This window comes from Macaca fascicularis, chromosome 11 (genome assembly GCF_037993035.2).
Source record: "Macaca fascicularis isolate 582-1 chromosome 11, T2T-MFA8v1.1".
In the NCBI taxonomy this organism is placed as follows: Eukaryota; Metazoa; Chordata; class Mammalia; order Primates; family Cercopithecidae; genus Macaca; species Macaca fascicularis.
In genome coordinates, this window is record NC_088385.1 from 48,947,350 (window position 1) to 48,973,634 (window position 26,285).

The following is a 26,285-nucleotide window of genomic DNA, read 5'->3' on the forward strand; positions in this document are numbered from 1 at the left end:
CCTAGCCATCCTTGCAGACAGGCGTGGTCACATAACCAACCTAGCTCCAGTGGAATGGAATAGGAGCTCTACATGTATTCTTCTACACACATATTCTACCTCTTCTATGTTGCAGGGTAGGCCTTGGAGTGGAATGACATCAAACATGTGACCTTCGAAGCCACATGTTGAAATAATAGAACAGTGGTCACCCTAGGTCCTTGGATAAAATTGCATGGGGCCGTTTCTCACCTTGCTGGGATGCCTAGACTCTTTCGTCGTTGTTAGATAGACTTCTTTTGTCTTTGAATCATTACATTTTTTGGTATTTTTGTTTAGCAATTTAGGCATATCTTACCTTTATAAGAGCAGGCACTGTTTTAGGTATTAGAGATCAAACTGTGAATAACACAGATAAGATTTCTGTTCTTAAAGAACATGTTCTAGGCTGGCTCACGCCTGTAATTCCAGCACTTTGGGAGGCCAAGGCGGGCGGTCACCTGAGATCGAGAGTTCGAGACCAGCCTGGCCAAGATGGTGAAACCCGGTCTCTACTAAAAATACAAAAATTAGCTGGGCATGGTAGCGTGTGCCTGTAATCCCAGCTATTGGGGAAGCTGAGGTGGGAGAATCGCTTGAACTGGGGAGGTGGAGGTTGCAGTGAGCTGAGATGGTGCCGTTGCACCGTAGCCTGGGTGACAGAGGGTGACTTCGCCTTAAAAAAACAAAAAAAGTTCTAGTTGGAAGATCTCTTAGTCCATATCTTATGCCTAGAATACTTTTTTGGTTTGTTTGTTCTACTTTTCCTAGAATACTTTTAACTGTAAACATGTGATTTTGTGGAAAGAGCTTTGAACTTGACCACCAAACTTCTAATCTGAACTCAAGCAGAGAGACACGTTTGATTTTTTGATAGGATAGAAGAAGTGATGGGGAAAATTCCTTGGCTTAAGTCACAGTGCCTGTGCTTTTCCGTTTCATTTAAAATAAAAGATATTTGTGGTTGTACTTCACTTATTCTTAAGCTTGCCTTGCTAATTACCAGGCTGCTTTCTCAAAATAATTCTTGAAATCTTAATTCTTTTTGGAAGTCCCTATTGACTGGAAAGGAAGTAGCCAATATTTTATGTGAATATTTGTGCATATTTGGATGTGGGAAGGAGAGAAAAATGAGGTTCAGAATAAGAAGTAAATGCTTTCCATCTCTACATTCTTCCCTTCCCTTATATCCCTTTCTCCCATTTTGTTGTATTTTACTCATAAGCAGTGAACATATATCTGCTGACACTGAGGGTTCTGTCACCTCTTACCTGTTTTGACTGATGTGAGGGGCTGGAGTTACCGTGGGGATGTGTATTAACAGGAGAATCTGAGCTTCAAAAATCTGCTTTTCAAATAAAGCATCTAAAGTAATCTGCAGTCACACATGGTTCAAGGAACACATTTTGAGAGACTGCCTTAGTTCTTCCCTTCCTCCATTCTCCTGATGACTTTGCATCTTTTATATGCCGGGCAGTATAGCTGAAGTGTTTGCAATGTAGCCAAAGACACTGTCCTAACTCTCAGGCTGTGTACTCTGTGATAATAAAAAGCATCAGTTTCGTCAAGTGTGTTTTTTGGAGGCCTCATAATCCTGGTTGTATTGTTATTTGTGTTTCTTCAAAGGCCCTTTTTGATTTGCCGTATAAATTCACTGTATTGAATGCGTTGTATCATATATGTTGATACCTTCATTTTCAACATAGCTAGAAACCTATAGTTGGAAGGCTTTTGTTGTAAGTTTTCTCTGCATGGTAAATGGACCTTTGTCTTACTTGCAGTTTTTACCTGGTGATTTATGGAACAGTATTAAAAATATGTCCAGACTTTAGTATACTCTTTCTCTTTTTGGCATGCTTCAGGGTTATGGGTAAAACAACAAAAAAAAAATTCTTAAAATCAAGATGATACTTGCACAAAGAAAATTATACTAGTTGATACTGAATGGTTTTACAGCTAACTGCTAGTACCAGACACTTTTTTTTTTGTGACAGAGTCTTAGTCTGTCGCCCAGGCTGGAATGCAGTGGCACGATCTCGGCTCACGGCAGCTTTCACCTCCCAGGTTCAAGTGATTCTCCAGCCTCAGCCTCCTGAGTAGCTGGGATTACAGGCGCACACCACCACACCTGGCTTATTTTTGTATTTTTAGTAGAGACGGGGTTTCACCATGTTGGCCAGGCTGGTCTTGAACTCCTGAACTCAGGTGATCTGCCCTACTCGGCTCCCAAAGTGCTGGGATTATAGGCATGAGCCGCTGCGCCTGGGCTTTCTTTTCTTCTTCTTCTTTTTTTTTTTTGGAGACAGGGTTTCCCTGTGTTGCTCAGGCTGGTCTGTAACTCCTAGGCTCAAGCAATTTGCCTGCCTCAGCCTCCCAAAGTGCTGGAATCACAGGCCTGAGCCACCATGCCCCAGTGAGTTGGCATTTTGAACACAGGTTTTAGAACTTTCCTGAAGGCTGAGTGAATATTTTTAAAGATTAAGTGTCTACTTAAGCTTTGTCATGAATAATATGCAACACTTGGGTTTGGCTAGAAATCGCTAGGGGTTTAATGGTCCTAAAAGGGGAAATACTACTCTGGTCCATAAATGAGGGTTAAACTTCTAGGGTCCACACAGAAAATATTAGATAGGACTGCAAATATTATACTTTTCTGACTGTTAGAACACCTTTCTTATCTTCATTAACAAGTTTTTTTCTCTCTCTGTACACATCTGTATATTCACGTCTGTAAATATCTGGCTTTTTCTAGGCCTACTTCACAAGATGTTGCAGAATACTTTTAATTCCTTCTCATTCTTGTCATCACAATTAACTGCTGAACATAGTTTGCACTAGGCTTCAAATGTCAACCATGAGAGTTTCTATCTCTGAGGGAAAAAAGGAGAGATTATAAAAGAATTCCACTAATCCATAAATGAGAAGGGCATCTTGATGTTTATTACTGTTTTATTTTCCTTCCAACACTAACAGGGGCACAGAGGCTCATACACAGCTACTATGAATAATGGTGGGTACTCTGTAAATACTCTTAGGTACTAGTGCACATGATGTTAGTTTTACAAAGCAGTTGAGTCCTATTTCTGTTAAATTTTTATCCCCTAGTGTAAAAACACAATTTATGATAAGTAAAAATGAAAAATCAAAGTCTTAGTTTCCTTTCTTTTTTTAAATTAAGGTACCATGGAAAGGTCAAACTAAGCAACCTTATGACTTACCTTATATTTAAACAAAACCCTTTCCTAGATCTAATTCTTTGGCACAGTAACTGGTTAGAGGAGATCATTTGCCTATTTAATAGAGAAAACTTATTTTAACTTTGTTATCTTAAATATTAATATTTAGTGAGGCAATATTTTTTGTCTATCTTCCATTGAATTATCTTCATATCCTTTGTCTATTTTTTATTAGTGTGTTCATCTTATTCTTAGTGGTTTTGCTAGCATTCATTAAAAGATTGAAAGTAAGTTATTATTATTATGATTATTACGTTTTTGAAACAGAGTCTCGCTCTGTCACCCCAGGCTGGAGTACAGTGGCACGATCTTGGCTCACTGTAACCTCCGCCTCCTGGGTTCAAGCGATTCTCCTGCCTCAGCCTTCCGACCAGCTGGGACTACAGGCGTGCACCACCATGCCTGGCTAATTTTTGTATTTTTAGTAGACACAGGGTTTCACCATGTTGGCCAGGCTGGTATCGAACTCCTGACCTCAAGTGATCCGTCCCGCCTCGGCCTCCCAAAGTGGTAGGATTACATGTGTGAACGCTGTGCCCAGCCAAAAATAAATCATTAAATATTAATATTTAAGACTGGCATTGATGTTGAAACTTTCTCTTTTAATTGGAAATTTGCTTTCAATCTAGTTCTAATTTTCACCTTAGAGGCCTTTCTGTATATAGTTTATACTTGGTATTTTGATACAAAATGGCTCTTCCTGTATACTTAAATTTTTTTTTTTTTTTAAACAGTTGTTTTGGGTGGGTGGCGGGGTCTTTTTCTTCTGTCTTTTCCATCCAAACATTTAACTTTTCAATTCACCTGAATTTATTGTGATACGTGATTGCTGTCCTCCCCATATTGTCTCAGTTATATAAAATATTTTAAAGCTTGAGAGTCCATGTATTCATGTAAGGTTAAAAATGAGATAACTGATGATGAAAAGACTAAAACCTAAAATTGTAATATAGATACCATTCATGTCAGAATTGCTGTGTCTGGAGAGGTTAGGAAAATGAAGCTCAGAGAGGTTAATTATATTAAGGTCAAAAGGCCATATATAAGTAGATGAATTAATTGTTGAATCTGTATCTGCCATTAAGGAGTAATCTGAGATGTGGAACTCTAAGTAAATGTGTTTCTCAAAGTTATTTACTCACAGAACCCCCTTTTATGTTTTGTAGTAGAATGGGAAATACTAATATTTTGTGGATTAGTGTTCTATGCAACATATTTTAAGAAAGGCTTTTCGTCAGATCTCTGGTAGAGAACAAAATATGAACCAGCCAAAACATTTCTATCATTATTTAATTATTTTTTCTTTCCAAAATACAATTAAACTTTTAAAGCACAAAAATTTTAAGATATTGGTAAAAGATGGGGTGAAAAACTCCATACCTTTCTTGATAATCTGTGGGAAATATGAAGCTGTAGGTAGCCTCTTTCTTCTTTAATAATTGTGCTTGAAAACTTTCAGGAAGTGCATAATTATTTAGATTAGAGGTTGACAAATTACAACCCACAGGCCAAATCTGGTCAGCTCTCTGTTTTTGTAATTAAAATTATATTGGAACACAGCCATGTCCATTTGTTTATATGTTATCAGTGGCTGCTATTGTCTGTCAGAGGAATGTTGAGAAGATGTGTTGGGAGACCATATAGCCACAGTGCCTAAAATATTATTTGACTTTTGAAAGAGCAAACATTTTCTGATCCCCAGTTTAGTGAGCTGCATTCTTGCCTACTTTACTTCGTATGTTTTATCTGCATAAAGACTCTTTCACCGAAGTTCTTGGCATTTCATCCTCTGTAAAGTAAGTTCCCTGGGAAGTCATGCTGAAGTCTTTTTCTAGAAGCTTTATTATGGCTTAGTTTTAAACTCTTACAGACATGCAAGATTCCATAGTTTTGCTTTCCTGAATGACATGCAGCTATCAATACAGCAGTTGTATTGGCATGCCTGGCTCTTTCTTGCTGCAAACCTTTTACTGGTTTAATGGAAATTATACCAGGGTACTAGGGTAAATAGACATAACTAACATCTTTTGAGTGCTGTATGCCAGGCTCTGTTCTAAATTTTTTACATATGTTATTTTGTTTATTCCTCACATCAATTCTGTGAAGTAGGTATTATTATCCCCACTTTATAGTTGAGGATACTAAAGCATAGGGAAATTAAATAACTTGGTCAGGGTCATCCAGTTCTTAAGGAATGGAATGAGATTTTTAACTTTTCCCCCAACTTACTTGCCTTGTAATTCCTTGATTCTTGAGATGAGTTCGGGCATATTTCTTCTTCCTCATTACTTTCTCCAGGCCTCTTTTTCCACATCATCTTTGAACTTCCTCATTTACACCACCCTGTCTTACTGTATTCTCTGATGAATTTCCAGCAGTCCATTTCTTCTTCCTTGATGATTACAATTTCTGGCTCACAGTCTTCTCTATCCAGTCTGCCTCTGTATCCTGATTTAATGCCACCTTTAACTCGAGTTCTTTCTTGTATTTTTCAACTTTATATATCCACAGGCATGGTCAGGCCCTACTTTTATCACTGGGAATTGTTTTGCCTTTATCATGAACTCTGAATTTCTGCTTTCTGACTTCTGAACAATTCACTTATATATAACTCTTACATGCTAGTGAAGAATTCAGTCCTTTTTAACGTTTCGTGTGCATAGGAATCACCTGGAAAACCTTATCCAGAAGCCTGGGTCACACCCCTAGAGATTCTAATTCAGCTGGTGAGGGTTGATGCCCCCATGAATTTGCATTTCTATCACCTTTCCTGCAAATGCTGAGGCAGGTAGGTCTGTGGAGGTACATTTTGAGAAGGATTGCTCTAATTAATACTTTGCCCCAGAGGATCAGTAAAACTTTCTAATCTGCCTAAAGCCTCCATTCATATTCTTTCTTTCTTTACTTTTTTGATGACTTCTGTAATTACTGAGACAAAGGCCTTCTGATGAGAACTCTGTCGTATTTTATTTTCTTGAAATAAGAGTTTTTCTATTTACTCTTTTCATATTCTTCTCTTCTACTTAGTCCCTTTGTCTCACTTTCTCCAGTTGACTTTTGGCTCCTTCTTTACCATTAACATTTTTGTGTCTTGGGTTAGTAGTTTCCCCTTCTATAGTGAATTGACTTTTTTCTATCAGCCTTCAGTAATATTTCCTCAAAATATCATTCCCTCCCATCTTCCCTCCTTCAGCCTGTTTTGGAAGAAAAGTTATGGCTTTTAACTTCTTCACTAGCTATATCTTAATTTCTTGCAGTCTGCTTTGGTTTCCAAAATTTTACTGGACTCTTGGACTGACAGATCAAATGATTTCTAGGTGGTTTTGTTTTGTTTTGAGACAGGGTCTCACTCTGTTGCCTAGGCTGGAGTGCAATCTTTCTCCTAGATTCAAGCAGTTCTCCTGACTCAGCCTCCCGAGTAGCTGGGATTACAGGCACACACCACTACGCCCAGCTAATTTTTGTATTTTTAGTAGAGATGGGGTTTCAGCACGTTGGCCAGGCTGGTCTGGAACTCCTGCCCTCAAGTGATCCACCCCGCCTCGGCCTCCCAAAGTGCTGGGATTACAGGTGTGAGCCACTGCGCCCACCCTGGTGTGTTGTGTTTTGTTTTGTTTTTGAGACAGAGTCTTGCTCTGTCACACACACTGGAGTGCAGTGGCACGATCATGGCTCACGGCAGTCTCTCCTGGGCTCAAGTGATCCTCCCACCTCAGCCCCCTGAATAGCTGGGAGTACCAGTGGGTGCAACCTCGCTCAGCTATTTTTTAATTTTTTGTAGAGACAGGCTTCTCTGTGTTGCCCATGCTGGTCTTACACTCCTGGACTCAAGCAGTCCTCCCACCTCTGCCTCCCAAAGTTCTGGGATTGTAAGCATGAGCCACTGTACCTGGCCAACTGCTAGGTCTTAAATGCATAGTCTCCCCCAGACTTGCTGTATTTGATACTGTCATTTTTCTTTTAAACGTTTTCTGCCTTTGCTTTTCACTCACTGCTTTTTTAAGGTCTCACTATTCTAACTACTTCAGTTCTTGTTCACATAGTACTTTAATCTGTACTGCTTTTTCTAAAGTTTGTGATACTTTTCCCACCATCTAAATCTATGCTGTCCATTATGGGAACCACTAACTGCATGTACCTTTTGAGTACTTGAAATATCATCAGGTTAAACTGAAATATTCTGTCAGCATAAAATGCACACTGGATTTTTAATACTTAGGCTGAAAAAGAGAATGTAAAATAGCTTACCAAATTTTTTAATTACATGTTGGTAATACTTTGGATATATTGGGTTAAGTAAAATAAAATGCTAAAATTAATTTGACTTGTTTCTCTTTACTTGAGATATGACTACTACTTCTGTGGCTTGGCTATATTTCTGTTAGATAATATTAATCTAAATCTCATATTTCCTTAAGACCGGGATCAGTTTTCTGATCAGCCTTCTTAAACATTTGGTACAAAGTAACAGCCTTCTTAAACATTTGGTTCTCACCCCCTCTCACCCTACCATCCTTCCCAATATACTTAGCTTCTTCAAAGCAAGAGTAATTCCCCATAGTGTTGTTCATATAGTGGACACTATATACATTATGTAATACATACACACACATCTGAAAAAATGGCTAATGTTACCACTTTATCAAAAAGGATACTTATGAAAATTGAGGCCTGTTGTGATGTTTTTACCTAAATTGGTGGGGAGTAGGAGAAGGATTGATGTGAAGGGGAGAAGAGATATTATTCTATTCTGAGCTATTAACATTTGACACTTAACATCCCCCAAGTGTATCCTGCCACCTCAGGCCACTGATAGCTCTGAACTGCTGTGATTTTACTGCCATCTGGTGTCAGATTCGGAAACTGTAGTTCAACATTTTGTCGCAATCTTTCCTCTGAACGTGGGCCTACTCTTCTCTATCCTGTAAGCAAGTTACCAATAAGAGTCACTTAACTTCAATGTAGGAAACCTTTATTTTCCTTGTTGGTATCCTCTTTCCTTGGCTTCCATGATAAATGCATTCTCCTTTCTAATGTTTCTCTGGCTGTTCTCTCAATCTTCAGTAGCCCATTTCTCTCTTCATGGTAGTTTTTTAGCCCCACGTTCTAGGCCTGCTATCCTTTTTTCCTTTGCTTTCATCTGCACCAGGCTTTAAGTACTGCCTATTTACAAATTTATATTGACAGCCAAAAACTTGCTCTGAGGTTTAGACTACTATCTTTAGTTGCTCACCTAGATATTGCACAAACATCTTAAACATAACATGCTCCCATCAAAATCTGGACCTCCCACCTGCATCCTCATTTCTGAAATTTATTTTTCTAATTTCATTAATCTATCATACCAAAATTATGGGAATCAGCTTGGTATCCCATCTTTCACACTTCATTAGTAAAAACATTAACTACATCCCATTAAGTCTAGAGGGTATATTCTTGTACATGTAAAATTTGTGACCCCTCGCCTGCTCCTGTCCCATCTAAGCTACCACTGTCTCTTGCCTGGACTAAGTTAGGTTCCTTGTTAGTCTCTCTACATCCATTCTTGACTGCATTCACATGTTTTATGTATATTTGTCTAATGTCAGCCTCTCCTGTTATCCTGAGAGTTCTGTGGTGGCAGGGACTGTGTACATTTGGCTCACCATTGGGTCCCAGCACCTCACACAATTTCCAAAAGCTTTTTGTTTAATAGCAACCATGTCACCACTCTGGCTAACCAGTGCTGTTGGTGTGTCCCTTGTAGTTTTAGTGACCAAGGAATTCTAGTGCCAGAATTCCTTAATGCTCTATTTCAGTATTAGTGTTCTATACCAGTTCATTTACCATAAATGAATTTAAGCTATTTTCTGCTTTTTCCAAGGGAGACTGACTTGTGTCTGAAGGGACAATATATTTGGGGTATTAATCAGCTAGTGTTCAAATGAACTTTAGGACAACAGCCTATTTATATCCTATAGAATGCCAATCAAGATGCTGAAATGATTTTCCAAGCACTTGAAATTGCATGCTATTGGTTTGTCTCTTAGCACTCTTCTGTCTGAAATTTAATATCTTTAATGTTGCAGTACATTTGTTAAATCATGGATTAAAACCTGTTTGACTCTTAAGTGTTCTTTTAATAGAGGCTCAGTTGATGATGGTTTCATTTAGTAATTTTGGTTTGACATTTTAAAATGGTTTTGCTTTATAAGGTTTTACTACTAGGGCTTCCTTGGTGCTTTGAGTTGATGGCATTTCTCAATAAAAAAAATTTAATTTATAAAAGTAGAGGTGATTTATAAAAAGTAGTTATTTAGAGATGGGCAACAATCTATGTACTGAGGATGCAAACTCAGAGAACGAGAATTTAATAGGTATATAGCAGGGTTTATCGGTGTTGGCATTATTCACATTTTGGACTGAAGAGTTTTTTGGTGTGTAGTGTCAGGGGCGTGTCCTGGGCACTGTAGGAAATTAGCAGCAGTCCTGGTCCCTACCCATCAATGGAACTCCCCTCACCCATTATGATAATCAAAGATACCTGTAGACAATGCCACATTGTCCTGGGGGTGGGTGGGCAAAATTGCATATCCCTTGAAAACCAGTAGTTTCTATACTTAGAAGGGGGTAACTGGCCATGAAGTGTCTTACTTGGGAAATCGTTGGCGTTTCTAAGCGTTTTTGAGAATATGGTAGCTGTGTGGTATATTGTTAATGGCAAAGAGAAATGGAAACTATATGATAGGTTTTTTTTTACATTTTAGAATTTGTGCTTGCCTAAAATAAAGTAACTTTTGCACTTAGCCACCTGGTTCTATTCCAAACTGAAAAAGGGTACATTCTAAATCATATTTCACTGATACTGTTTCATTTTGTTAGCTCACTTCAGCAGTTAGGTAGTGATAGAAAAAGAGAACCAAGAGTACAATTTAAAGAGTAGCTTATAATCAGAGCTTTTGCCATTGTGCTTTTATATATATATATAGGGTATAGAGTGTAATTAACTTATTCTACGTTTTTTTTTTTTTTTTTTTTCCCCAAAGGGAAATGAGAGATGGCTTTAGAAGAAAAAGTTTCTACTCTTCCCATTATGCGAGAGAGCGGTCTCCTCATAAAAGGGACAATACTTTTTTCAGAGAATCACCTGTTGGCCGAAAGGATTCTCCACACAGCAGATCTGGTTCCAGTGTCAGTAGCAGAAGCTACTCTCCAGAAAGGAGCAAATCATACTCTTTCCATCAGTCTCAACATAGAAGTATGTATTTTAAGACTTCATTTTTTTCTCTCACAGTCTCCTCTGATGAGAATGTACTGAGTCAGATTTCCTTATAGGTGTAAGAGATTTATTTTTTAAACTTTTTATTTTGAAAAATTTCAGACTTACAGAAAAGATGATAGAATAGTATAACAAACACCATACACACACATTTTTTTCAAACTATTTGAAGTGGCATTCTGTATGACACTTTGCCTTTAATTTCTTCAGCATGTAAAAGAGGACTTTTTTTTTTTTTTTTTTTTTTTCCCCCGGAGTCTTGCTCTATCTCCCATGCTGGAGTGCAGTGGCATTATCTTGTCTCACTGCAGCCTCCGCCTCCCGGGTTCAAGTGATTCTCCTGCCCCAGCCTCCTGAGTAGCTGGGATTACAGGCGTGCGCCACCACGCCCGGCTAATTTTTGTGTTTTTAGTAGAGATGGGGTTTTACCATGTTGGTCAGGCTGGTCTCGAACTCCTGACCTCGTGATCTGCCCACCTCTGCCTCCCAAAGTGCTGGGATTACAGGCGGGAGCCACTCCTCCCGGCCAGCCTTGTAAAATTTAGAATGAAAACCTCCCTTACTCTTTTCCAACCCCCAATTTTATTTTATTTTTATTTTTATTTTTAATTTGGCATGCCTGAACCTACATGGTATTCTGTACAATCTTAGCTTGTCATGCTGGCTGAGTTGTTAGTATGTGTTTGAATAAATCAATGACAAAACTACTTTTCTAGAGAAAACATTCTTATCTTTGCAGCCTGCGGTGGAACTTGTTCACAAAACATTTTCTTGTGCCTTCTGTATGCAAGGCACTGTGTTAGTGTTAAATAATGACGTCCCTGTCACTAAAGAACTAGAATATATGTGTATATTTCTCACCAGCTAATGTCAACTTTATCAATATGTTAATATATATAAAATATAACTGATACAATAATTGGTATGTCATAAATGAGTTGACATGAGCATGTCAAGGTGAGAAAAATTAATTTACACTCTGGGGATGTAAGAACATGTCATAAAGGAGATGACATTGGGCTCAGCCTTATTTCAGATTTCTACAAGTAAAGAAGTGTCTTCTAGTTAGAAGGAATTACGGGCCAAGGTGCAGAAATCAGAAAAGTTCAGGATATTTCCTTTTGAATGTCCTTCTCATTAACTGTCTTTTTTCAAATAATAAGAGTTTTAATTTAACAGCCTTTGCCTCTTACATGATGAAGGTGATGGAAAACCATTTGGAGTCATCAGATTGTCTTCCCTTGAAGCTGTTGCAAGATTGTTGAGTTTAGCAAACATTTATTGTCTACTGTTTGCAGAGATAGATAGAGTGGGGCTTCCCAAAAAACATATTTTTGGATACAGGCATATTCATGATTATGCAAGAGATCAGAAGGTTATTTTAAGGATTTAAAACAAACACAGGCTGGGCACAGCAGCTCATGCCTGTAATCCTTGCACTTTGGGAAAGCCAAGGTGGAAGGATTACTCGAGCCCAGGAGTTTGAGAGCAGCCTGGGCAAACATAGTGAGACCCGTGTATCTAAAAAAAAGAATTAAACAATTAGCTGGGTATGGTGATGTATGCCTGTATTTTCAGCTACTCGGAAGGCTGAGGCAGGAGGATCACTTGAGCCCAGGAGTTTGAGCCTACAGTAAACTGTGATCATGCCACTGCACTCTAGCCTGGGCAGCAGAACGAGACTATGTCTCTAAAAATAAATAAATAAGTAAATAAATAAGCCACTTACATATATATGCCTGATTGTCCAAAATGTGCTTGGGACAGTTCTAGGTAACTGAAGGTTTTATTGTGGAGACTAATGTTAACAAGTATACAAGTATTTTCTCTTTTGCTTCTATGTACCCCACCCCTACCACAAAAAAAAAAAAAACCTTAAGAAGATAATCCGTAAGCCAAGCTTGTCCAACCCCCGTCCTGCAGGCCACATGCAGCCCAGGATGGGTTTGGATGCAACCCAACACAGATTAGTAAACTTTCTTAAAACATGAGGCTTTTCTGTGAAAATTTTTTTTTTTTAAAGCTCACAAGCTACTGTTACTGTTTGTCTTTTATGTGTGGCCCAAGACGATTCTTCTTCCAGTGCACCCCAGGGAAGCCAAAAGATTGGACACCCCTGCCCTAAGCTCTTATGAATGCTCACATGCACAGACATATCCAAAATTAGCCAGATACCATCTAAGACCCTAAAAAATTATTTATTTATTTATTTATTTATTTTATTATTATTTTTTTTTCTGAGACAGAGTCTTTTTCTGTCACCCAGGCTGGAGTGCAGTGATGTGATCTCACTCACTGCAACCTCTGCTTCCCGGGTCAAGCAATTTTCCTGCCTCAGTCTCGCTAGTAGCTGGGATTACAAGCATGCACCACCAGGCCCAGCAAATTTTGTATTTTAGTAAAGATGGGGTTGCACCATATAGGCCAAGCTGGTCTCGAACTGCTGACCTCAAGTGATCCACCTGCCTCGGCCTCCCAAAGTGCTGGGATTATGGGCATGAGCCACTGTGCCCTGCCCTTAGGATCTTTTTTTGGGATGTGTATGACTTAAATCCATATCCAATAATGATTTTCATTAACGAAGAAAGTATCTTTGGAAACTGATTATGAAAACTTTTTAACAAAACATGAATAAAAGAAGCTTAAAAGAGATTCTTACTTGACAGCTTATAATGAAATTATTAAGGGTAGTTATTGGTGAATTAGCTTTTATTTTATCCTCAAAAACAGAAATTTGCGGGGAAAGCATCTTCTCTCTGTTGACCTGCTTTGGGCCTCTTAGTGGCCAAAACTCTTAAGGTCTTGGGATGAAATGTGGATGAGCCATAATGTGATGCTCCTGTCTTAGGGTCTCCAATATCCTTCACTCATCCTTTGAGGGCTCATACCTTTAGTATTTGGAGTGATTTAAAGATTAAGTTGGTAGACTAAAATATGGGGTAAATTGAATGAAACAGAGCATATGACTTTGTTAATGCCTGCATCTATCTTTCTTTCTCTCTCTCCTCTTTCTTTCTTTCTTTCTTTCTTTCTTTCTTTCTTTCTTTCTTTCTTTCTTTCTTTCTTTCTTTCTTTCTTTCTTTCTTTCTTTCTTTCTTTTTCTTTCTTTCTTTTTCTTTCTTTTCTTTCTCTTTCTTTTCTTTTTCTTTCTCTCTTTCTTTCTCTCTTTCTTTCTTTCTTTCTTTCTTTCTTTCTTTCTTTCTTTCTTTCTTTCTTTCTTTCTTTCTTTCAAGTTATTTAGCTTTGAAAGTAAAGTTCTTTAATCAAGAAAAAGTTTATTCTGGGAAAACTCTATTTTCAAGTATTCCTTAACTACTTGGGCTGAACTACGAAAATTTTTTCTATTTTCCTTTCCTGTTTTCAGAATCATTACATAAGAAATCTTGCATAAAAGTTAATGGAGGTCGTATTTTAAATAATACATGGGAAAAGTTATTATTTGACCTATTTCAGATACCGGTTTTTGCATTAAATCTAAATGTCACAAATATTGCAGCACCTGGCTTTTCTTCAAAAGAGAACTAAGACATGGGGTTCTTCACTTATCAGTCACTTAAGCTGGGATAATTACCCACGTGTTAAAATTAAGTTTTCTGGTATAAATTGAAATTTTGACAAAGACTTAAAATATTATTATAAGTATAAATAACAGATTAAAATAATTATGCCCTCATTTTAAAAAATTAACAATTTTTTCCTTTCTGTTTGTACTTTTAGATTAATTTTTCCTATTTTAATGATCACTATTGGTTTGGCTATAGTGATTTTACCTCATTTTTAAATTCAACTGCTTATTTCCCATTTTGTGCTTACACACATACACACACATTTAATTAAATCTCTTCTACTTAGCCTTTTGAATTAATCTTCTGGAACTTTGTACTTCTTCAAACTAATTATCCTTCTAAATCAAACTTGTTTTCATCCTGTACTTTACTTGCAAGAATATTCTTACTATAACTTAGTTGGGCTGACCTGGATATGCAATATTATTTTTAGTTCCTTTTTGTTGTCCATGTTCACATGCTAGCAGTGCAGATTGTCCTAGTTAACCTCATTTCCTTTCTCCCTGTGTATTATGATGCTTTCCCAAGTAAATTTTTTTTATATTTACCTCGTATACTCGAAGTTTATTTTTATCGTAATTAATCTAAATATCTCCACATTTGTCAATTCTAATACTTATTTTCTTTTTTTCCCTCTTTGAAATGATCCCATGTTTTCCTATCCTACACTTTTATCATTTGCCTTTTATTTAAGCTATAACATTAAAAGTGATGAAAAAATCACTAAGTTTGGTCTCCCACACCTATTTTTTGTTAAAGTATTAGTACTTCTTGTGATAAATTTACTAAATCACAATCTACTCCTTCTGTATAGCTCATTCTTTATGAAAGAATTAAAATCTTCTTCAGTAACATCTACTTAATACTAGTTATTCTTTTTAGAGCCATATATAAAGATATTTCTTCCTTTTATGTTGTAACCTGTTATATATTGGAGGAGTACTATCATATTCTTCATGATTTTTTTTCCAGGTTTAAATATATTTGGTTTATTTTGCTGTTCCTTTTATTTGTCATGGTTTCCAGACCTTTTGCTTTCCCTATTTTTCCTTCTGTTTCTTGTAATTTATAATACCAGAAGTGAATTTTTATTTTAGCAACCACATTTCATTACTGGATTGTAGGCAACTGAAACCTAAGCTATTTTCACGTAAACAAAATACGTGAACAAATGCCTCTCAGGCTGTACTTTTTCAGGTGCAATTGTTTGTGTGTAGTTAATGCACTGAAAAAAAAAACAAACTAGAAATGCTACATTTTATCTAATTAACTTTAGCTTATTTTGTTTTATAGAATTCTCAAAATCTCATTTAGCGATTCTGTATATTAGTACCTGATAAGAACAGCTTGTATTATCTGCAAATTAAGTATGCTGGATATGTTTTGTATTATTTGTTAATAATTTATGTTGAGGAGCATAAGGCCAACTGTGGAAACCTCTAGAGATCTGTTAACCTGAACCTTTTATCGGCATTGTTTGTTGCTATTCAACAATTATGATCCCTTATCTTTACTGTTATCTTATTTTCATTTCCACTTGAGAATCTCAAGGAAGACCCTTCAGGTGTTTCTTGAAACTCTTAAGTTACAAATATTTCTTCTATCAAAACAGTAACATAGAGATTATCTTGCTTTGTTGTTGTAAATCCACTGTGGCTCCTAGAGATGAAACTACCTCTCTGTTAATTCATTTTAAACATTTGCTAGGGATTAATCCCACATTTATCAGAGATACTTACATATTTAGATTCTGTGACATTTTGGTTGAATTTTAAAATACTTTTACTTTGCAAAATTTGCAAGTTTATTGTTTATTTTGCTTGGCCTCTGTTTTTTCTGTAGCTGTAACTTTGGGCCTAGCTTCCCTTATTTTTCTTATGTCAACGACCATTATTAAGAATAGAAGGTATTTTTAAAAAACATACTATTAGTCATTAGTGTTTAATTGTTTTTAAAAATACATCTTCTAAGAGAACTGAAAGTGTACAAGAATTAAAAGTACTGTTTTGAGACAAGTATATTTGGAAGATAGAGTTCATTTTTGAATGTCAATCTAATAGAAGAAGACATATGTCTTAAGACTGGTTGGCTATAAAATTTGAAGTCTCCATGAATTTTTTGATTATAGCTGAAATTCTTTTTTTTAAAAAAAACTATTCTAGACTTATTGGTAATATAGCCGAAATTCTGATAAAATTTTGAACTTTAATTTTGCTTTTAGGTGAAGGCTTTTCTGTGCAGATTTGAAGAAGTAATATGAATATAGAAATAAGGCTTTATCTTCAGATCATGTATATTAGGCAACAAGAAGAGAGGATAAAGTCATTCTCTTAGCAGTGAAATATCGTAGCATTTCTTGGTTTGAAGCCCACTATGTTGTGTTCAATACGTACATCTCTTAATCAACACACATGTATTGAACATAAATTGTTTGCCAAGCAAGACAGATTCAATCTCTGCCCTCTGAGTTTATGATCTAGTCAGGAAGACAAACAAGAAATTAAATAGGAGTAAACATTTTAGGTGACATCTGAAGGGTTAGTAGAAGGTGAAGGATGCTAGTGGAGAAGGTTTATGGGGATGAGTTACATCATGTGGAGTCCCTAAAGTATAATTTAATAGTTCCCTGAAACATTTTAGGCTGTCACTTGATCTAGACTATTAATGCGCTGTTGAGTTAGATTCTATAACATATTCTTCTTGTTTGAGGATCCATTGTTTACTCACAGGAGAGCTTTGGCTATGAGTTTTGTAGCTAAATCCTAAGATTATAGCTATAGCTTTTCTGGCATCTTAATGATCAAGGTTCTAAAACAAATCAATTAATGCCATATGCATAGGAATTTTATTGTATCCCCGTTTTAGCACTTAGTATATTCTGTCAGTAGCAAACGTTCATAATGTGTGCAGATGATGTTTTCCTTATATATTTAAAAGTGTGCCCACATGGTTTTAGCTTATGTATTAAAGGAGATCTCTACTCAGAAGTGTGCTTCCAAGTATTCAGTCAGTTGGCCTTTGCTTTAACTTGTTGCAACTCTGACCTCCAAAAGACAGATCTTGAGGGAAGCAGAGGTGATGCAATGCTTTCTCTACCCCTCTACCTGTTTCTTTTCTCTGGTATTTTTTGGTGTCTTTAACATGAGAACATTTTTCTTGTGTCTCTCCATTTTCTAATTCATATGTTCTTGAGTAAATCAGTAGATCTCTGAGAAACATGTTTTTCCTAACCAAGAGTCCCAAATACCCACATCTTCATCCATGATCCAGTAAAAGAATTTTCTCATCATCTGTGTAGCCACATCTTCATTTATTTATATCTTAATTTCTCTTCAAATATTCAGCTGTTGAAGAAGAAATGAATGTACTACCTGTGTTGGTGAAGTTTGTTTCTTGATGGGACTTGCACTCAAAAATACCTGGTTTGTCCCTGTTTGCCAAGCACTGCACTGAGAATCTGATAGTTTGCAAGACATAGCCCCTAACTTTATCATCTCTTATGATTATGTTATTTTTTTCCCCTGCAGTGTCCTTTTTTCCTACCTGGGTTCACTTGATGTAGGATTGGATGAATCTGGTTAGATTTATCATTTCTTTTAGCAGGAAAACACAACAGCAAGAAAGTGTATTTCTAAAAGATCCTATTAGATTGCATTCAGCCATTGCATTCAAGGAGTCACCAAATACTCTGAAACTCTTGCAGAACTTCCTGATTGTGTTGTGGAATGTTAAGCTGCTTCTCCGGCTTTTGATTTCACTTCAATGGGAAAAACATTATATGGAACCAGTATTTGAAATTCCTTTTTATTTCCTTTTTTCCCCATTTATTCTTTCACTTATTAATATAGAGACAGGGATTTTGGTTTCTGTACTGCCACTTTCAGAATTTTTTTTTTCTGGTTTCTTTTCTCCATCCTAATTTGGAACTCATTTTCTTTAGCAAGTCACAACAAAGGCAGGAATGTTTTCAACCTTTTTAGCTTGCTGTCAAGCACAGAGGTAGTGTCTGCTTACAAAGATCATGAGTGAGATGAATTTGAGGTAATAGCTCAATAGCTAATGAGTAGCAGTCTGTTAGTTAGAAGGTAGAACAATGAGTGAAAGAGGCAGATTTTAGAGACTTTTATATTCATTGTATTGGTTGGAGCCAAATAAAAATAGAAAAAAAGATTAAGGTTAGGAGGAACACTCACATTTAAGGAACAATAACCAACAAAAATGAAAGAGAAAGCGGTAGCCGTGAAGATGTAAGGGGGCAAACAGAAGTAAAAAGATATGAAAAACAAATAGCAAAATATTAAGAAAAACTTGTTTATAAATCATTAAAGTGCTATAAGAGGATAAGAAGAACGAGACCTTTTAGTTTTAATATGAGCACATCAGTGGAAACTTTGGGATGAAGAGTTTAAGTACAGTGGTGGTGTTTCTATTGTCTCTTATTGCATTACAAAAAAAAAACAAAACCCAAAACTTAGAGAATTAAAACAATAACTACTTACTTGTTCATGACTGCAATTTAGCTGGGTAGTTTTACTGGTCTGTTAGAAGATTGTTAAATAGTCCAAGCCTACCTAAGACAATACTAACGGGAATTTATAATTATATGTGGTAATGCCTACAGTGTCTCTGAAGTTTGGAATCAAAATCAAACACATCCACAGTGGTGTGTTGGTAAACTGACTCTCCAAGCTTAAAAAGATAAGATTTGTAGCATTTGCTGATACCTATGGAGTGTATCTCTCATCATAGTTCAGCTTCCAACATGGAGTAACTGAAGACAAAGTTAAAGGGATGCATGCAATCCACTATCAGGAGCTAATATGAATTGGCTTAAGGCTCCAGTACTTTTCTCTGAAATATCACCATTATCTCTTCATTCAAGAAAGAATTTGAGGCAGCTTAATGAAATAAACACTTAATAAAATAGGATTAAATAAGTGGAGCAGGAATTTTATGTAAAAGGAAAATAAGGATAGGAAAGTAAAAGTAAGAATAAAGTTGGTAGTATATGAAATAAATGCCCATCATAAGGCTCTGAACAGTTGCTATAGGTGAACTAAGAGTTTGGCCAAAACAAAGCTAAAAGAATCAAGAATAAAGTTAGTAGTGTATGAAGTGATTGTCCATTGTGAGGCTCTGAGCAATTGCTGTAGCTGAACTAAGGGTTTGGCTGGGCGTGGTGACTCACGCCTGTAATCCCAGCACTTTTGGAGGCCGAGGCGGGTGGATCACGAGGTTAGGAGTTCAAGACCAGCCTGGTCAAGATGGTGAAACCTCGTCTCTACTAAAAAAAAAAAAAAAAAAAAAAATTAGCCGGACGTAGTGGCAAGTGCCTGTAATCTCAGCTACTCGGGAGGCTGAGGCAGGAGAATTGCTTGAAACGGCAGGGGGCAGGGCGAGCGGAGGTTGCAGTGAGCCGAGATCATGCCACTGCACTCCAGCCTGGGCAACAGAGTGAGACTCTGTCTCAAAAAAAAAAAAAACAAGAATCAAGAAGAGTGTTGACAGTCAGCAAATAAAAACAAGTCAGCTTATCAGGAGAAACAAAACTTGCTGGGATGCTAGAGAGAGATCAGTGAATAATAAAAGGATACTGCATCCTCAACATTATTGCAAAAGTAAAATGGCAATATTTGCATGATGTTTCTTGAAACGTTTTAAGGCAAGATGCTGATAGTGCCAAAACAATTCAGAAAAAATGTTATTTTCTCAGAAAAAAATATAAAATTGGCAACTTGGGATCTGTAGAGAAGGATTTGAAGTCATTGTTATGGAGTTTGTATCTTACTGAAAAAATACCTGGGAGCCCTGACTACTGGTATATTTAGGCTGTTTAGTAAGATGATTCCATCCATATCATTAAAAGTTTGCAGACAAGGAAGCTAACAAAATATTTCAAGATTCTAAATGTGGGATAATTAGGGGCTCAACTAGTATCCTTTTTTAACTGGTAGGAGTGATCCATCTTTCATTTTTGACTGTGTATGCAGGTGTGCTCCTTTCCCAGGCCTTCCAGTGTCAGCTTTATGGATGGAGAGAATTCGACTAGGTACTTTCAGTGATGAATAAGATGTGATCTTTGTCTTCAGCTTTCAATGTCTTGTCTTGCTATGACCCTTTTCTCATTCCTTTCTGCCCTTGTTATCCTTGACTGGTCTTATCCTGACAGTTCCCACTGGCTTCGCGCCTTAAGTGGAGATTTTTTCCTCCCATTCTTTATTCCCCTTCAGTGGTGATTGCTTAGGCAGCCCAACTTGAAAGTAGGGTAGGAAAGAGTTTAGGGTCACCAGAAAATGCTCAGAAGGCCCTGTTCTCATCACTCTTACTTTTGAGTTCTTCTCTTGTTCCTCTTGGGCACAGAGGTGCTGCTGTTAATTCCTCCCTGCCCACCTTTCCATAGAGTCCGTGCGTCCTGGTGCCTCCTACAAACGGCAGAATGAAGGAAATCCTGAAAGAGGTGAGTTTTGAGCTAGACTCTGATTTGGGATTGTGAAGGGGTGGGAGACTTGAATTGATAGCGGTTATGGAAATGGGGAAAGTATATAACTGCTCCATTAGTCTGTTGTCAGAACCAGAGTTAACAGTAGACCTAGGTACTAGGATTTAGGGGGCATTTGTGGGCTGGTATCTGGGCTAACCATTCCTGGTTGGGAATAGCCACTCCATAGAAGATCTGTAGAATAGACAGGCCATTGGAAGATAGGACCTGACAACAATAGGATCAAGTGATTTCTATTTACTTTTTTTGTGCTCTTTCTTTTGCTATTTGTATCATTGTTTTCTTTATCCTTTGCTACTTGCTTTCTGCTTCCATTGTTGCAACAGGGATATATGAATATATGTGGATATATGATAAACCTCCTGCACCACCGTTCAGTGTTCCTTTGCTTCTGTGCATGAAATTGGTTGATAACGACTTAAATTAGCCTTCGGGCAGCTAAAATCAGGAAAGGTCTAAGACTATACTTTGGGATCATATGTTTGTAACGGAAACACTAAGCAAAAGATCAACAGCTGCTTGTGACAGGTTTTTTTCCCCCTCTGTGTCTAGCTGATATGTGCTAAAGAATTGAGCCTGTAATTATGCCTTTAATAAGCATGATGTGCTGTGCTGGTTGGTCCAGTGCCTCGTCTCCTTTGAAGGGATTGCTTATCTGAATAGGATTGGGAGGTCATTGCATCTTAGGGAAAGAAAAGTGAGGTTCATCTTTTTATCTGATTTTCGAGTGCCTACCCTTTTCTTGAAGGGCTTGAGCTAAGTAGGCCACGGATATTTGGAAATGAATAAGCTATGACACTTGTTCCTCCGAGAGCTTTTGTTGTAGTGGGATACACTGACACTATCACACTACAATGTGAAATTTGCCACATGCAATGGAAATACAATAAGGAATGACTAAATAAATCATGTTCTTGGCCATTTGGGATACAGCAGTGGTTCTTTTGAGTTTTAAGGTCTACAAGAACTTTTAAAGTTGCTTAGGGTGAAAGCCTCTTGTGGTATCACCTGTTAAAAGACTCTAGGGTTGTATCTTTCTAGTGCTGTTAGAGCTTAAAAATTGGAATATTCAGCCTAGGGGAGGAGTCCTCAACCTCTGCACAATTGACATGTAAGGCCAGTTAGTTCTTTGTTGTTGGGGGTGTCCCCCATAGCAGGATATTTACCAGCATCCCTGTTTTCTACTAAATATGTGCTAGAGTAGCCATCTCCAACTTGTGACAGTCGAAAATATCTGCACATACTGCCAAATGTCTGCAGAGGGGAGGTGTGAAATTGTCCTTAGTTAAGAACCACTGGGCTAGAGAAAGCGTTTTGGGTCTGTAGGACATTAGAAAGGTGTTATTCACCACTCTCCTAGGTGGTTGGAAGTCTTTGAGCCTCCAGGACCTTCTTATCTATCTTGGCTGTGTCAGGAAGAGCGTAAGAGGCTTTTTGACTGAAGCTGGCTTTGCCTCAGTTTCAAAGTCGCTTTATCTCTGCTTTTGCTCCTGACTGCTTTCCTGTTAATCCACTGTCCAGTCTCGACCAGCTTCTGTGTGACTCCAAATTTGATGCCACTTTCTCTTCTCGTGTTATTAATTTTGTTAGTTTTTCTAGCAACAAAGGGCAGAGGATTATATATTTGACACATATAGACAATTTAATGAAATGTTTTTCTGTAACAGCTCACTGTTATTAATTTTTAAGAGTATATTTAACTAAACCTATCTTTTAGGGAGTTGTTGAACCTGCTAAAGTAATATTGTTTAAATGTATTTTCTGGCTCAAGTTTCTATAAAAAATGATATACATACAGCACTATGTGAGTAAAGTGACTAAAGGTAAAGATTAGTGACTTTATCTCATAACAGGTTTATTGTTAACCATTTAACAAATATTTGGGCATTCATTAATGCCAGGCACTGGATTAGTGTTCTGAATTACAGCTTTCTAACTTTATGTTTAAAACTATCTAAACATTTCAGGAATATCTGTTAAAGTTCCTATATAGATCCTCCTTGAGCTACCCCTTAATTAACTAGTCCTCCTTGGCATCTTTATATATAATAACTATCTTTGTATTTTTATTGTGATATATCAAACATTAGTATTTAGGAGCATGAAAGAAGTAGCATTCATGGTTTTAAAAAACTTTCTTGAAGTCTCTGTGGCTCCATGTTTACTTACTGGCAGTGCTGTGGCCTAGACTGGCTTCTATGATATCCTTTGGTTCCAGGTTATTTCAGATTGTTGATGGTGATCAGCCTCTCAGAGGTAGTTTTAGATAGTAACCTATTTAAAGTTTTTAGTAGTAAAATAAAGTGTATGACCCCCTCATTAATTCCATTACAAAATTACTTTATCAAAAACAAATTAGCTAGAAAAAAATTACATCTTATATTTTCTTATATAGATAAAGAGAGGCCTGTCCAGTCTTTGAAAACATCAAGAGATACTTCACCCTCAAGTGGTTCAGCAGTTTCTTCATCAAAGGTTTGTTATATTTCTAAAATCAGTTTAAAGAAGAATTACAAATTGAGATGGACTGACTAGTATAGATGCTTTTATTCTTTACTGTTACACCAAGGGAGCTAATTTGCTGCATTTAAAAACTTCAGTTTTTGGCTAGGTGTGGTGGCTCATGCCTGTAATCCCAGGGCTTTGAGAGACTGAGATGTGAGAGTTGCTTGAGGCCAGGAGTTCACAACTAGCCTGGGTAACATAGCAAGACTTTATTTTAAAAATTAAAAATTAGCTAGATGTGGTGGCATGTATCTGTAGTCCTAGCTGTTCAGGAGGCTGAGGTGAGAGGATTACTTGAGCCCAGGAGGTTGAGCCAGCAGTGAGCTATGATTGCACCACTGCACTCTAGCCTGGGTGACAGAGCAAGATGCTGTCTCTAAAAAATAAAAATAGGCCGGGCACAGTGGCTCACACCTGTAATCCCAACACCTTGTGAGGCCGAGGAGGGTGGTTCATGAGGTCAGGAGGTCGAGACCATCCTGGCTAACACAGTGAAACCCTGTCTCTACTAAAAGTACAAAGAATTGGCCGCACGTGGTGGCTCACGCCTGTAATCCTAGCACTTTGGGAGGCCGAGGCAGGCGGACCATGAGGTCAAGAGATCGAGACCATCCTGGCCAACATGGTGAAACCCTGTCTATACTAAAAATACAAAAGAATTAGCCAGGCATGGTGATGGGTGCGTGTAGTCCCAGCTACTTGGGAGGCTGAGGCAGGAGAATGGCGTGAACTTAGGAGGCAGAACTTGCAGTGAGCTGAGATCACGCCACTGCACTCCAGCTTGGTAACAGAGTGAGACTCCATCTCAAAAGAAAAAAAAAAAAGGAAAAGCAAAAAATGAAGAATTACCCGGGTGTGGTGGTGGGCGCCTGTAGTCCCAGATACTTGGGAGGCCAAGGCAGGAAAATTGCTTGAATCCGGGAGGTGGAGGTTGTGCTGAGCTGAGATCGTGCCGCTGCACTCCAGCCTGGGTGACAGAGTGAGACTGTGTCTCAAAAAAACAAAAACCAAAACCCCTTACATTTTAAGTAACCACAGCTTGAAAATAGCAGCCCGAGTTTGCTATTTTCTATGAGAAAAATGGGCAGTTTTCTCATTGAATTTTTAACACAGTCTATGCCAAATTTAGTAGTTATTGTTGCAACCCATGTTCTCATCTTGACCATAACCAGGTTGGATGGGTTATATCTGGTGGATTGTGCTTTTATTTGGGGCGTTGAGAGTGTAGGCAGAGACCTAACATGTATGGTGTATTTTTTCTCTTATTAATTCATGCAGAAATCTTATGTTAGTAGGTACATATCTCTATTCTATAGTAGAGTGAGGACTCAGGAGTTAAATTAATTTCTTACGGACACAGCTACCCCTCACTATGTCATTCTTCTCATTCCTACCTTCCTAGCATCTCAAAACATAAATCCTCAGAAATTACAAGCTTGACAAGTTGCTGTTTCCATCTGTTTTCTCCAGTTAGAAGTTCTCTTCACAGATACCATACCCTTTCTCTTAGCCATAACGGTTGTTACATCCGTTATCTGCTTCACTTCTTTTCATTCTGCCTTACATACTTTTTGGCTTTTCAGGAAGAGTAGATATCATCTAGCAGTCTATACTGGGTGTTCGGGGGGGCAGCTGCTTCCCTGCCTCAGAAGGAAAAAACAAGCTTCTTTGTGACAACTTGTATCTTTGGAACTTTCCCAGAAGTCTGAGGGTTCTGGGATTCTGGATTTTGAATAGCAAAGACCAACTGGATTATGGTTCTCTCTTAATCATATCAAGGGTACTTTACCCACCTGGAAGACTGCCTTGGTTTTCATGTCAGGTAATAGATGAAAGAAGAGTAAATAGTACCTGCCTACCAAAGTCACTACAAAAATTCAAATTATTATATATGAAATATTTTCTCTGAAATATACTGCTATCTGAATATAAGTTACAACATAGAGTTTTGTGCTACGTTAAAATGTTTAGTGGAAAACCCGTGTTGGATTTTTAACTACTTTTGTCTGATAGTTTCATGTAGATCGAGCTTGATCTACATGCACCTGTGGCCCAGGATGGCTTTAAATGCAGCCCAACACAAATTCCTAAACTTTCTTAAAACATTATGTGATTTTTTTTTTCCTTTTTTTTTTTTAAGCTCATCAGCTATTCTTAGTGTTAGTGTATTTGATGTGTTGCCCAAGACAATTCTTCTCATGTGGCCAAGGGAAGCCAAAGATTGGACACCCCTCATGTAAATGTTTGCATTTTGTTTCACAGATAGTAAAGTCTTTTTTTTTTTGTATATGAAAATAGAGATGGGGTCTTGCTTGCTATGTTGCCCAACCTGGTTTCAAACTCCTGGTCTCAAATGATCATCCCACCTTGGCATCCTAAAGTGCTGGGATTACAGGCATGAGCCTCTCTGCCTAGCCAGACTATAAAATCTTAAAATGGAATAAAAATATCACAATTTTAGATCCATAGCTATTTTATGTATTCAGAAGGTAGTGCCTTCTTTGATTTGCCCAAGGTCACATGGTAGCTGTGGGGAGCTTTATGAGCCTAGATTTCCTGATTTGGTGAACTCTTTGATGTAACATTATGGCTGCCCATATGTTGGGATACTTTTTCAGAGTTTGTTAGTTTCAAATGATAGGTTTTCAAATGTGCGGACAGAATGATGATAAGTTATAGTAGGCTTTTGCTTCATTCTTTTTGAAGGACCGGGGGAACGGGGTTTCACTCTGTCGTCCAGAGTGATATATTTGTGTTTGTATATGTGTTTTCTTCTTCTAACTAGCTTTTTAAAAAACCTTCTATTACTAAGTAATAATAAAAGTATTACTTATAATACCTTTTTAACCTTATATATGGGCAGGGCTTTGGAATGAGCTGTTTAAGGTTCCTCGATGGCTGTAGAATATACTTCATATAGATATATTGCTATGATATTCCAGTAAATGTTATAGATGGCTAGCCAGTAGTTTGATGAATTTAACAAGATGTGGAAAAACATCAAATGACCTTTTCAGTTAAAAAAATGTCTAAGCCAGGCATGGTGGCTCATGCTTGTAATCCCAGCACTTTGGGAGGCCAAAGCAGGCAGATCACCTGAGCTCAGGAGTTTGAGACCAGCCTGACCAATGTGGTGAAACCCTGTCTCTGTAAAAATACAAAAAGTATCCGGGTGTGGTGGTGCACACTTGTACTCCCAGCTA

At 37.5% G+C, this 26,285-nt stretch overlaps 1 protein-coding gene across 50 annotated transcripts in view; it reads left to right on the forward strand.

Moving 5' to 3' along the window:
* Nucleotides 1–26,285, forward strand: part of PPHLN1 (periphilin 1) — a 125,248-nt gene that overhangs the window by 40,220 nt on the left and 58,743 nt on the right. For 27 of the 50 annotated variants that reach the window (XM_074006620.1, XM_074006634.1, XM_074006621.1 and 24 more), the window contains 3 exons: nucleotides 10,280–10,491; nucleotides 20,479–20,535; nucleotides 22,973–23,052. In XM_074006620.1, coding sequence (XP_073862721.1) covers nucleotides 10,280–10,491; nucleotides 20,479–20,535; nucleotides 22,973–23,052 — 349 coding nt within the window. The remainder of the gene's footprint in view (nucleotides 1–10,279; nucleotides 10,492–20,478; nucleotides 20,536–22,972; nucleotides 23,053–26,285) is intronic. The other 23 variants (XM_074006630.1, XM_074006640.1, XM_074006641.1 and 20 more) reach the window with 1 other exon arrangement.